Source organism: Paralichthys olivaceus, chromosome 8, assembly GCF_024713975.1.
Source record: "Paralichthys olivaceus isolate ysfri-2021 chromosome 8, ASM2471397v2, whole genome shotgun sequence".
Classification (NCBI taxonomy): domain Eukaryota; kingdom Metazoa; phylum Chordata; class Actinopteri; order Pleuronectiformes; family Paralichthyidae; genus Paralichthys; species Paralichthys olivaceus.
The window spans coordinates 7,771,597-7,784,417 of record NC_091100.1 but is presented as its reverse complement, the minus strand read 5'-3'; the positions used below and the strand labels follow the sequence as shown (position 1 = coordinate 7,784,417).

At 42.1% G+C, this 12,821-nt stretch overlaps 1 protein-coding gene across 1 annotated transcript in view; it reads right to left on the bottom strand.

The window, feature by feature from the left end:
• The window catches only part of frem3 (Fras1 related extracellular matrix 3), a 30,335-nt gene extending 21,017 nt beyond the window's left edge, over positions 1–9,318 (bottom strand). The window contains exons 1-2 of the mRNA XM_020101211.2: positions 4,128–9,318; positions 3,303–3,392 (exon numbers count right to left, since the gene is read on the bottom strand). Coding sequence (XP_019956770.2) covers positions 3,303–3,392; positions 4,128–9,156 — 5,119 coding nt within the window. The 5' untranslated portion in view covers positions 9,157–9,318. The remainder of the gene's footprint in view (positions 1–3,302; positions 3,393–4,127) is intronic.
• Between the last annotated feature and the right edge of the window lie 3,503 nt (positions 9,319–12,821).

The window sequence follows — 12,821 nt, the reverse complement described above, 5'->3', positions numbered from 1 at the left end:
GTATCCCGTACTTTAAAAGGCCCTTGGGGGTTTCTGACCTGTTCACTGTGCACACAGGTTATTGCTTTTGCCATAGAAATTCCCAGCAGACAGCGAGAATGACCTGAGTCCAACAACAGTTTGTGTTTGAGGTCACTGCTGCATAATTCCTGCAGGGTTAATTTTGCTATTACAACAATTTAACAAGAATCTATAAGTAACTGTAAATCATAAAGTAGGGGCCAAAACTAATGACATATAAGATACATTCATTTCTATAGAATTATGACTTTATTAGCCTTTTTTCATCATGGTTTTCATATAAAGAAAATAAATAATCCAGAATAGAAGACATCAAACCCAAGCTCAGCCCATTAATCGAAGTTCATCGGCATCCAGATGGATTCTTACAAAAACTCTGCTGATGAGTATCTGATGAGTCTGTTGTTGCATATTTCAGGTGTGAATGATTTATGTGTCTCTGACACGTTTGTGCATAGAGGTGATAAGTTGAGGCGACCAGCTGATGTGTCCTGACTCGATAAGAGCAGACTTTCTCCTAAAGAGTTTGGAATTCCTCCACTGACCAGCAGGTTCAGTCCACGCCGAGACTTCCCACAGCTGAACGTCTTCTCCTGACCTTTTACTGAAACACACTTGTTCCACACCTCAGCTGTGCCTGACCACACACAAGCTGTTCCTACTTCTCACATGACTCCTTAAAGTCTTCCTGTTCTTTACATACATGCATGCTGCAACATTTGAGCCTATAAGACTCATGAGCAAAGCCAACGCGCTACATTAGGATATGTTAGTGACTGTGTGTGTGTGTTATTGACCCACTTGTAACAAAGCATCAGTGCAATACAAGTAGTGGCAGGTACCTTTCAAAGAGCCTTAAGCAGCTGCCCGTAAGTGTCTCCTCACACAAAGTAACACTCGAGCAATTTGACATAACAACTCATTTAGCTAAATTGTTTTACAACACTTTGTCTTGGAAACACAATGATTAAACTTAATTCCAGGTTAAAAACTGTTAACAACTGAGGTTAATAGCCCATTAAAACCAGTTTGGGTAATAGCAAGTACATTTTCTGTTTCTGTCTGTCTTTGTCTGAATAATTATCTCTGCCAAGGAAGTTTTCATTTGTGTTTGTCTGTTAGTTAGCTGGATTATGCAAAAACAACTGGACTGATTACCACAAAACTGTTGGAATGATGGAGCATGGGTCAAGGATACGGATCAGGGGGCGGATCCAGGATCTTATTTTATCACTTTATTTATCATTGCGATATTTTTAGTTTTTTTTCCAACATTTTCGTTGATTTCTCAGGGAATAATTCATGGATCTTGATATCAGACATGTTTAGGGGGCTGATATTTATGATATCGATAATCTGTGGATACAAATTATAAACCCAGGAAAAGATTTGCTAACGGAGGCCAGTTTAAGTGGAAAATCTTTGGTGCAAATCTCTCCTGACACACAGTTTTCTTTCCGTCACAAAGAGCTCACCTACTTAGATTTATTACCAGAGAGGCTGACCATCCACATGCTCTCCACCTACATGCCCCTACACGTCCTGGATAAAACCCCCCAGACCAACCCCTCCTCCGGCAGTCATCAACACTTCACATCAGTGATTCACCGGGCGGCTCATCTCACTTATCTCTTATTTGATCTCTTTACCAGATGTTTGTGTGAATACCGATGTATACATGGTGTGCTCAGTGTGCACCCTCTATGTGTATGCTATTAATTGCATATATCTACAGTGGTGTGAGCCCTGTCTGTGGCCTCTACATGTGAACTGTGGTCATGCAGAAACATGGTTTTGTTTTATGTCCCGGCCTGCCCCACTGCACCTGGTTCAGCTGAGTTGGATGGAAGCTTAAACAAAGTGGGAAAGCAAACAAAAAAGCTGCGCTGAGCTAATTGAAGCCCTTGTTCCCTTCCTGTGGTTAAACCTCCACTTAGAGACAGACGTGCCAACCAGATTCGCTTCAGGCCGATTTATAGGTAACATTTTTTAATGAGGAACCAATACACTTAGAAAGAAGAAATATCATTAACAACATTGGTGAAGAGCTAATAATGGCTATGATGTAATAATGGCTATTTCAAGCAACTTTAGAGCTGCTGCCGCTTATTTGAATTATCACCTGCTTCACTAACAGTCTGAGGAAAGAGTTAACTAGTAGGTGTTCAGTTGAGGCTAATATGAGGCTTCACTTTGCCAACAAAAAGACAGTAATTTAACAGAAGCTCACGTAATCCTGGCCCAGTCTTCTCAATGGGACTGAACATGACCCTCAATGCAACATAATTACAGACTAAACTTTCCCTCCTCCACTGCCTGCATTTACAAATATTGCATTTTGTATATTTGTAGTACTGCTTGAGTGGATCTATGTAATAGATGGTAATACGAGTAATAAGTAACTGAAGACTTTATACATTACACTGTAACCCATCACCATGTCTGTACCATGCATGTCTGGTTTATTTAAGAGAATTCTCATAAATGGACGGCAAATATTTTTACAACCACCACATTCTCATGTAATACCTGTGGATACAATTTTAGAAGTGATGCTCAAATGACAGATGGCCATAGAGAAACATAATCTTCTGTAAAATCACAGAGTAACTGAAAACCAGAGTATCAATGGAGCGTTCAAGTAGGGTGAGAAAGAAAGGAATGGATCTAATTCGAAAATGTGGATTACCATGTTAGATGTTTTAAAACAGAATAAAAATCGGAATCTCTTCGTTTATATCTCTTCATTAAAATACCTTTTGAACTTTAAAGGATAAGGTATGGACTGATTTCACGAAGAAATTTTAAACTAAATATCTGATCATGCATACCTTTACCCATTTCACAGTGTCACTTCAAATAGATGATGAAAGACCCCATTTAAAAGCTCTGTGAAGCGCCCTGAGGGAATGGCCCCTATTGTTCATTGACAATAAAGTTTAGAGCATGAGGTATAGTCCCACCTCCTTCACTTTTACCTACAAACACTCTGTGTTTGGCTTAAGTCTCCTTTGACCCCTGTCCTTTAAACCTGCTACCCTTTCCAGTGGGGCGAAAAGAGATGGCGGCTCTGTACTGGGTGTCAGTCATGGCCAACTGCCTTAAGTCTTTGTGATGCAAACACTTGGGAGATTGACAGAGAGCAGGAAGCTTCGATTTTAAGAAGCCATTAAAATAGACGGATAAAGTCTGAGGACAGCCTTAAGGCAAATGGATCCTCTGTAATGGGCCCCGGTTTGGTGTCAGTGTTCATGAGTATGACATTTTTAAAAGTTTCTTACCGTTGTCTTCAACTGTGAAGTAGAAGATATCACTTGTGGCGTTGCTCCTATCCAACAGCACGTAACAGATCTTCATGTCATTGATATCAGCTGTTGGTGTGACAGAAAGAGAGAATATGGAGTGGCAGCTGGAGACATTATGGTGAGATAACTGTGACGACTAAGACACTTCAACAAGGTTTTAGTTACCACCCTCAGGCTGCAAAGTAATATAGGACACAGAGTATATGTGATACAAAGCATTCAGATTTGGGTTTGGCAAAGTGTAAAGTCAAAAACATCTATGACAGATTATCTATGGTTAATATTAAGATGATTATTATCAGTTATGGACTGATACTGAGATAAAATGTATCCTATATATCAGTATATCAGTATTATTAGTACAGTGAATAAAAGTCTCTAAACTTTATTGTTATCTTCACCCACAACTAATCATGATTTGTCACTTATTCATTATCATTTGCACCAATTAGAAAAACCTAATTTAGTTTAATAAATATTTGTTATATTATAGCAGGGAAATCTTACTTCATGTCATTGCTGCATGACAGTTAAAAATCCTTTTGCCCAATTAATTGATTTTTTTCCTTCTCTTTCTTCAGACTACATTGACATTATCACTTAATAAAGCTTTAGCTGTTTAATGCTAAGTGTGTCCATCTGCTGAAAACTGAAAAATGGTAAGGTGCTCTGTGGATGTGAAGGGAACTACAATAATAAGCTAATACACGAGAAACCTGTATATTAAACACAATTTAATCTAGTGTTGATATCAAAATATTGATTAAATGTTCAAAAATGAATGGTGTTATTTCAGCTTACCTTGTGTGAAGGTCTTGATGCTGTCATTGCCCTGGGCAGTGTTCATGATGAAGCCGTGTAGAGGCGCCTCAGACACACTGTATTTCAGGACCCTGTTGGCACTGTCGCGGTCCTCTGATCGAAGGGCCTTGCTGGTTATCACAAAGCCCACATGGCCAGTTTGAAGGACCTTCAGTGAGGCAGCAGCCTTATTAACCACAATCTGAGGAACACCATTGTCCACTGTGTTGATGTGAATGGTGATCATCTGGGGTTTGCGTGTTTCGTACACAGTGTCAGGAAAGACGTAAAAATCTGTATGTGTTCCATCTGTGACCGTGAAGGAGAAGCTGTCTTCGTTGGTCTCAGTGCCGTCGTGCTTATAGCTGATCAGGTTCTCATTTAGGTCCTGCTTGGAAAAGGTTGTAATTGGTTGCGTTTTGTTGAAAAGCAACTGCCCGTGCACTGGCACCTGGGTGACTATGAAGCGCAACAGGTTGTCGGGTGTGTCCCGATCCTCAGCTGTCAACTCAAATGGCGTGACAAGTTTGGTTTCTCCCTCCTCCACAACCAGCCTGTTTATAGTCAGGACAGGTTTCTTGTTATCTACATCAGTGATGGACACTCTGAAGGTTCGGAAGACAGGATTGTAACCATCTGTTACTTCAAATTCAAAGCTGTCCATTTTCATCTCATCATCAGAGGTGTGGATGTAGTAGATTTTGTTGCCTGCAAGCTGCAGTTGGGTGAAGGTGGAAATGGGAACACCCGGGTGGTCAGTGCTCTCTAAATGGCCTCTGCTTGGTGCTCTTGTGATGCTAAAGCTGAGAAATTCGTCAGGACTGTTGATGTCAGTGGTGCTGAGGAGATCAGTGGTGAGGGTGACTTTCCCCCCTTCCTTGAGAGTCACGCCTTTGTTGATAACATCTGGGAAGACCATGTCGATGCTTCCGATGTTGATGTAAAAGTATCGATCAATAAGGGGATTGATTCCATCTGTGACATCAAATTTCAACAGGTCTCGGATTCCCTCCTGGCCGGTGTGTACATATTGAATGAGCTGTTTGTCGATTTCATCCTGTGTGAAATTCAGCCCCAGCGTGATGTTACCTAAAACATCACCAAACTTGTTGATTCGCTGGAGGTAGCCTTGGCCAGGGCCGTACCGCACAATATACATGAGGTCTTTGTCTTCAGAGTCAAGATCTGTGGCCTTTAAAACCCTGTTGCTGATGATTTTTGTCTCTCCGATCTCCACATCAAGGCCGTCGTTTATAGCCATCCTTGGTGTCTCATCGTCAACGGGAATAACCATGATAAGAACTGTTTTTTCCACTTTGTGTTTCCCATCTGAGAGTCTGATTTCAAAGCTGTCTTCTTTGGTCTCAGAGTCATCATGTTCATAGACGATGTTGGATGCCTCTTTGATTTGTTCCAAGTTGAATCTATCTACAGGGAAGGTGCCAGTGCTGAGCTGCTGAACTATTGTACCATGTTTGGGGTTTTTGATGATCTCAAAGTACAGTTCATCTCCAGGGATGTCAGCATCAGCTGCATTTAGAATTGGTGTATCAATTACCAGACTCATTCCCTCCATTACCACAAACTCTCGAATGAAAATTTCAGGCTTCTCGTCATTGGCTGGAATGATGACTATGGGGAAGAAATGACGCTCAGAGAAATTAATACCATCCGAACAACGAAAGGTGAAACGATCTTCTACCGATTCAACACCTTTGTGAATGCTTTGGACATAGTGGATATGACCATGGGCGACATCTTTAATGCTGAATGCTGTGATAGCTGTCCCTGCCCTGGATTTCTCTGAGCCTGCGGCTGGGGCGATGTTTTCCACATAACCAGATGTTGGTTGGACGATGATGGTGCACAGGATATCGTCATTGTCTGTGTCAATATCTTCAGCTTGGATGTGGTCCAGAGTGATGACATTTTTCTCTCCTTCAACAACAACAAACTGCTCTATGACACTAACAATAGGTGGAATGCTGTCAACAGGAAGGATGGTGATGTGAACTGTTACACCTTGGACCTTGTTTCCGCCAACGACCCACTGATCGGACATATCAGACAGAGTGAGGTTGAAAGAGTCATACTCTCTGACCGGACCGATTTCACCAGATGTGTGAGCATACACCACCACACCATTAATGATGTCCTCCTGGGTGAATCTCTCAGCTGGTGCACCGTTAACCAGGATTTCACCCAGCCTGGGAGGTTCCTCTACAATAAAAGTAAGCATGAAGTCATCTGTGTCTTCGTCGCGGCCCTGAATCACGTTACTTGTAATTTCTGTTGCTCCATTCTCCAGTACATCGATGGTGGCTCCGAGCAGGCCGGCTGGGAGCATAATCGTGGGGGTCTCATCATCGACGGGCTCAATGGTGATCTTAATGATGATGGGTACATCATGAAAACCATCACTTACATCAAGCTTGATAGTATCACTCACAGATTCTTCTCCCCCATGGATATAAGCTAGATTGCCATTTGCAACATCTTCAAGAACAAATGTTTTACCGTTTGATATGTCAATCCCCAAATACTGCAGCTGTCCATACCGAGGAATCTGGGTCACAGTAAATACGATATTTTCAGCATCTGTATCTGTGTCGGTGGCATGCAGCTCCTTCCTAGTGATGATATATGTACTTCTTTCCATAACAGTAAACCCTGTGTTGGTGATAACTGGTGGTTTGTTGTCAACAGGCTGCAAGAAAATGGTGAATAGTCCATCTGCTGTGTTACCTGCTGTGTCTTCCACAATGTATGTGAACTGAGCCACTTTTGGAGTGATGCCCAGCTCCTGGTCTGGAGGCCTGTAGGCTACTTTATGGTGATTAACCTGGGCCTGTGTGAACTCTGTAATTAAAGTGTCAGGACTATCAGTCAGTACAATCTCGCCCAAGGGGGCCGGATTGTTCTCATCTGTGTCAGTTGGGGGCTTGACGATAGTATACTTGAGGTCCCTGTCATCTGAATCCAAATCACTGTAACACAAGAATTTCTTCTTGAAGTGTGTCAGCTCATACTCCTGAACTGTCATGTGAAGGGTGGTGCCTGGGAAAAGCTCTGGGGAGAGGTCATCAACAGGGTGGATTTTGATGGTGAACATGTGCTCGCCTGACTGATTAGGAGGGTCATTATCATCTTGGACCCTGAACACAAACTCATCGATAACAGTGGTGGTGCTGTGGGGTCCGATGTGATGATAGAACAGCTTTCCGTCAAGAATATCCTGCTGAAACCACTCAGTTACCACCTGCTCAAACATCTCATCTGTTTCACTGAACTTCCAGGAAGACGGATCAGATGGAGGCTCGACTTGTCTCAGCAGCAGCTCCCCGACAATGGAGTAAGGAGCCTCCAAGATAAACTTAATGGTGGAATCTTCCGAATCGATATCTGTTGCACTCAGAATGAAAGGAGAGATCTGCATGACTTCATTCTTGAAAAGCACCAGACCGGTGTTAGCATTGATAGTCGGGGGCTCATCATCAGTGGGAGCAATAGTGATAGGGAACAAAAACTCCACTTCATTACTGCCATCAGTCATTCTAAAAATAATGTTGTCACTATAGGTATCGCTTCCATCGTGCTGGTAAACCACGATGCCAGCATCTAGATCAGCAGGTGTAAAGAATTTCCTGCGATTACCAAGCATGGTCAGTTCTCCGTGCTTTAAGCCATTAACAACAGTAATTCTCACATCTTCTAGGTTGTCCTCATCACTGATCTCTAAATTCTGGGAGCTGGAGAGTGCCCGGGACTGCCCTTCAAACAATAGCTGCCCTGTATTTTTGGTTGCTACAGGAGCCAGTGTATTCATAGGCTTCACCACAATCATAAAAGCAAATGTATCAGACACGGCCCCATCAGTGTCAACAATTTCAAACTCAAGCTGGAAAATCCTTTCCACCTCCGAGTCCTCTGAGGGGGGTTTGTAGGCTATTTTAAGATCTTTGATGTCTCTCTGATAGAAGGAGGTGATCGGCAGGTTCTGATCATCTGTGCTGATGATGTAACCCTGCTGAGGGCTCAGATATGAAGTAATATTGAAGATTAAATCATCAGGGTCAGATTCAACATCCTCAGCCGCCAGCATGTCGCTTGTAATAGCTGTCATCACAAACTGATCAACCTCCATCATCATCATGGCTACAAAGCTTGGTTTAGGACCGGTGTTCTCTGCACCCTCCCTGATTCTAACCATCATTTGGAAATATTCTTGCATTATAGTGTTGCCGTCATTATCCTGCAGCTCCACCATCATTGGAATATAGTCTCGGTTTGGTGACTTTGTTTTAGCTGTGTGCTTGTAGCGAATGCCCTGTTTCACAAACTCATCACAGTCAATCAATTGGCCATTGGTGGGGTTATTCACAAGAGTGCCATACCTGGGAAGACCTCCAGCGCCGGCCAGAGTGGTAATCTTACACTGCGTGACACCGTCCTCGAAGGAGAACTCCAGACCCTTTTTGTCAATGGTGTTGCTGTCACCATTGAATTTTTCGACATTAATAGGCATATTCCTGGTGAGGATCTCAAGCTGCTGGAAAACCACCTCCACTTCCAGCATGAAAGGGATAATAACTGTGTCCGTCTGCGAGTCATAGCGGAGCTGCAGCTTCACACGGTCCTTGCTGGGGCTCCGAGATCCAAAATGTGTGTACTTCACCTCATCTGGTCCAAATGAGCAGGGGAACTTTTTAGGGGTCAGCATCCCGGGTTTCTGGGCCAGCGGGTCATTGTCCAAAACTGTGATGTGGCAGCGGTCGCCGGGCTGCACATCTGTTACCAGGTCACTCACAGGGTCTAGATATACAGACCTCCCAAAAGGCACCCTGATCTCATTGTTTGCAATGATGATGTTATCTTCAATAGGTCCGGATCTGTGGCGATAGAGGTGAGAAGGGTCAAAAGGTTCAGCTTCTACTGAGGCAAAACTGAAGCTGACACAAAATAGCACAAGCAGGCATCTCAAAAATGCCAACTTTTTACAAAGTTGGCAACTTTGCAGACAACCAGCCATGTCCACTGCTAGTTGCCTTGCAATTTTTCCACAAGACAGCAATAGCAGGCAGGTTATTCTCCCTGGTGGGGAAAAAGCATGAAAGAAGAAGCAGCCTCTCTCTGACTATTTGGGCCTTGGAGTGTGTCCCCTCTGTCTCTCTCTCTGCTTCTGTGTGGCCACACAGAGACACGAGTGTGGTGAATGCTGCAGGGCTGTGCAGGTAATAATGAAACAGCAGACAGTGACAGGCACAGACTCCTCCCTGTCAGCACAGGGAGGGAGCGTCCTGCCCCCATAGCTAATTTAAGAAAGACCATTGGATAAGACTGTGAAAGTGCTCCCCCCAGCCGACACTCACCCTTCTCCTCTTGATGCAGTGAAAAAAACTAAACTGTCAGTGATAAAAAAAGTCACAGCAAAAACCAAAATAACCTTATTTAGTAGAATCTGCTCAATCAGAATGAGTGTTATTAATGTGATATAGATTTGGTAATTATGTACAGTGTGTTGGTCCTTTCATATTATTTATTTATAAAGGAATTAGAAAAATTACAACTGATTATTAATTAATGTTTAAAATAATTTCTTTTGGAAATTAATGTGCGCATAAAAAGTTATTTTTGGGTGCATGGCTATTGGACCTATTGTATTTAGGTTAAATAAATGAACAGCAGTTCCTTTTGATAACATTTCACACTGATCAATTAGTTAAATCAGTTTTAGTTTTACAAATGGTTTAAAAGTCTCTATATTCTGACCTGTATGATTTCATACACTGATTTAATGTATAATTCAGCCTCTTACAGCGGTCTGTCAAAAGATGAAATGTAGAAATTTAGTTATTAATTACTAAAATTTTACACTTCTTAATGATCATCAACCTCATGAAAAACAAAATGAGACAATACACAAGAACTGTATGAAATGATCCTCCAGTAGCTTTCAGTTTTAGTTCAGGGGTCAGAGTGGCTCAGAGGCCGTGTCAGAGGGACACCCCGGCACCGGGGAGATCAGTGGTCCTGCAGTGAGGGACAATAACCTGGCATCAGCTGGCAGGACAGGTGAATGGACACTGTTTGGTCTCTTGCACACACAGAAAACACAACACAGCCAAAATACTGCTCAAGTGCTCGGTTTTGTCACATTAGGGCTGGTTAAGATGTGGTTGGTTTATCTACATGAGTCACTGCACGGCTATGATTGAATCATACAGCTTCTGATGGGACCCCCCACCCCCCTTTTTTATACTGGAAGTGCACACTTTTAAGATTTTTGATGTGTAATCTTGTGATTTATTTCTTAAACTGAAAATATGTAGTTCTAAAAACCCTTCAAGTTTCGAGGTGAAATGTATAAAAAAAATATACAGTTTTTCTGCAGCAAAACAGTCAAAGCACGGCATGGAGACGTCAGGCCGTCACACTGGACGCGGGGAGAATGTGAGAATGTGTACTCAGTATGGTGCGCAAGGTCATGTTAAGATAAAAATACCGAGTAGCCTTTTATGGATCATCTTTTGAGTTAGGCCTGACACTCGATGAAGCGATCTGTGTGCATTGCTCAAACATTTTCACTCAGTTCTCTCTCTCTCTCGCTTGGAATTTCTGACATTTTTACATTTTACGATCAATGCTGTAATGATGGAACATCGTTTTAAAGAAGGACTGATCTTATATTATTATTACTTTTATATTCAGCTACATTTTTAAAATAAATAAAACAATGCATCTATAGATTTTTAACAACAAGAACTCAAAAGATCAATAAATCTCTTGCACGACAATGCAAGATTTAAAATCTGTTGACAGAAAATATCTGTAATGACACCTTTAAGCTACTGATAAATTAAGCTTATTTTAAATGGTAATTATGATTATTTAAGTTATTCTTGCTGAAAACGTTCCTCTCTTTACCAGACATTTTGTTTAGCACAACACTGTGAACCACTTGGTAACCTTCCCCTATAAGTGTGGGCCAAATAGCAGACATGCCATTTGCATCCAGGCATTCTGTATCACACTTTTCATTGCATCCTCTAAATAAATCTAGCCCTCCTCACTTGACCAGCCAAGAATAAAAAGGGGGCACACACCACCACCACCGTGGGGAGTAACTATAGAAACAAACACCACACTCTTTTTATACTTTGTTGTTCTTGGATTTCACTCACATTCCTCTCACGGTGTGTCCTGCAAAATATCAAGACTCACGGTTTTACAACAGCAGCATATATATTATTGTTTGGATTCAGAGAAAGTGAGAGAGAATATTGTTTCTTTAGTGACGAAACATGAGAAATGAAACGTCCTCCTCAGCTTATGTACTGTATAAGTGTGTCTGTTATTGAGCTGCAACGTGAGGTTCATAAAGCCATTAACTTGCCTTTGTCCAATTTAGAAATGTAAGACACCACATGCCTTTAATGAGCGCCTAAGGTAAACCGAGAGAGACGCTGGGTGGAGGCCAGTGCTGCTGCCTGTGATCAACTCCTCATCCAGGGGGCAGCTCACGATGACAGCAGCCACTAATGACCTCATGATAGATGGAAAACAAAGCCAGCATAGATCCCATCCCTGTATCCTCAACAGGGAGGACAGGATTTGCTTTCTTTCCTCTCGGTGCAGTTGTCCCGCCCGTCAAGATGAAAGTGTGTTCAGATCTCTATCACTCTCCGTCACTGTTAAGCTCTTCAGAAACATGTTTTCTTTAAATAACACAGACTGTAAAGATCTTAAGCAAACACCTGATAGGACACCTTTTTTTGAATGACACGTTTGTCATATTGTGTCATGTTTTCAGCACATCAGTATTGTGGCTATACGTGTCATTTCAACCATACTCCAGGGACTTGGTGGATTGTAGAGATTCTGATTCTTGTTTTTCTTTAAGCTGGAGCAGAAAGACATTGTCCAAAGTCCATTATTAAATCCACAACAGTTTTTTCAGGATCATGAAAATACTTGATAATACTGTCATGATTTATCTTCATGTGTCAAGGTAATATATAAAACTCTTATTTGAAATCTGACTAGGATTACTTGCATAAATAAAGGTTAAGAAGAAAAAAATTAAAGGATCAACAGGTGAATGTGTGAAGTGGCTCAGGAAAGCAGCTCTGATAGATTCTTTGAAATTGAGCTTCGACATCATAGAGGTCACTCACCCCTCATAAACTCCTTGTCTCCTTAGAATAGCCAATGAAGATTGGTCCTACATTTTCTTTTGCTCTCGCGCTACTCGCTAGCATCCTAATCATCCGGCCTGTTGTAAATATACACAGCGTATAAATAGAGGATCCTGAGACCTGAGACATTTGGATCCATTTCCGGGGAGGAAGAGGTTTGTGTTCTGCTGCACTGGGTGGTTTGGTGCAGGGTGTCCATGACTGCGGTCAGGTTTGAGTGGGGACGAGCACAAATTTTAGAACCGCTCCTGCCGTCACTGCTGCGCCGCAGGCTCAGTGCAACATTTCATCTGCTTAATGGTGGATTAAAGCATCCTGCGGGCAGATTGATATAGGCCGACGCTATCACTTGTCTTTAAAGGAGAGCAGAAGCCCATGGAAACAGGCTGGATATAGCAGCTGGACCGGCCCCAAAAACTGGGCAACACACCACTGTAGATGGAAATAATAAAAAAATGTGGCTCATGAAATTAATTTGGAATCTTAAGTCATATATTTA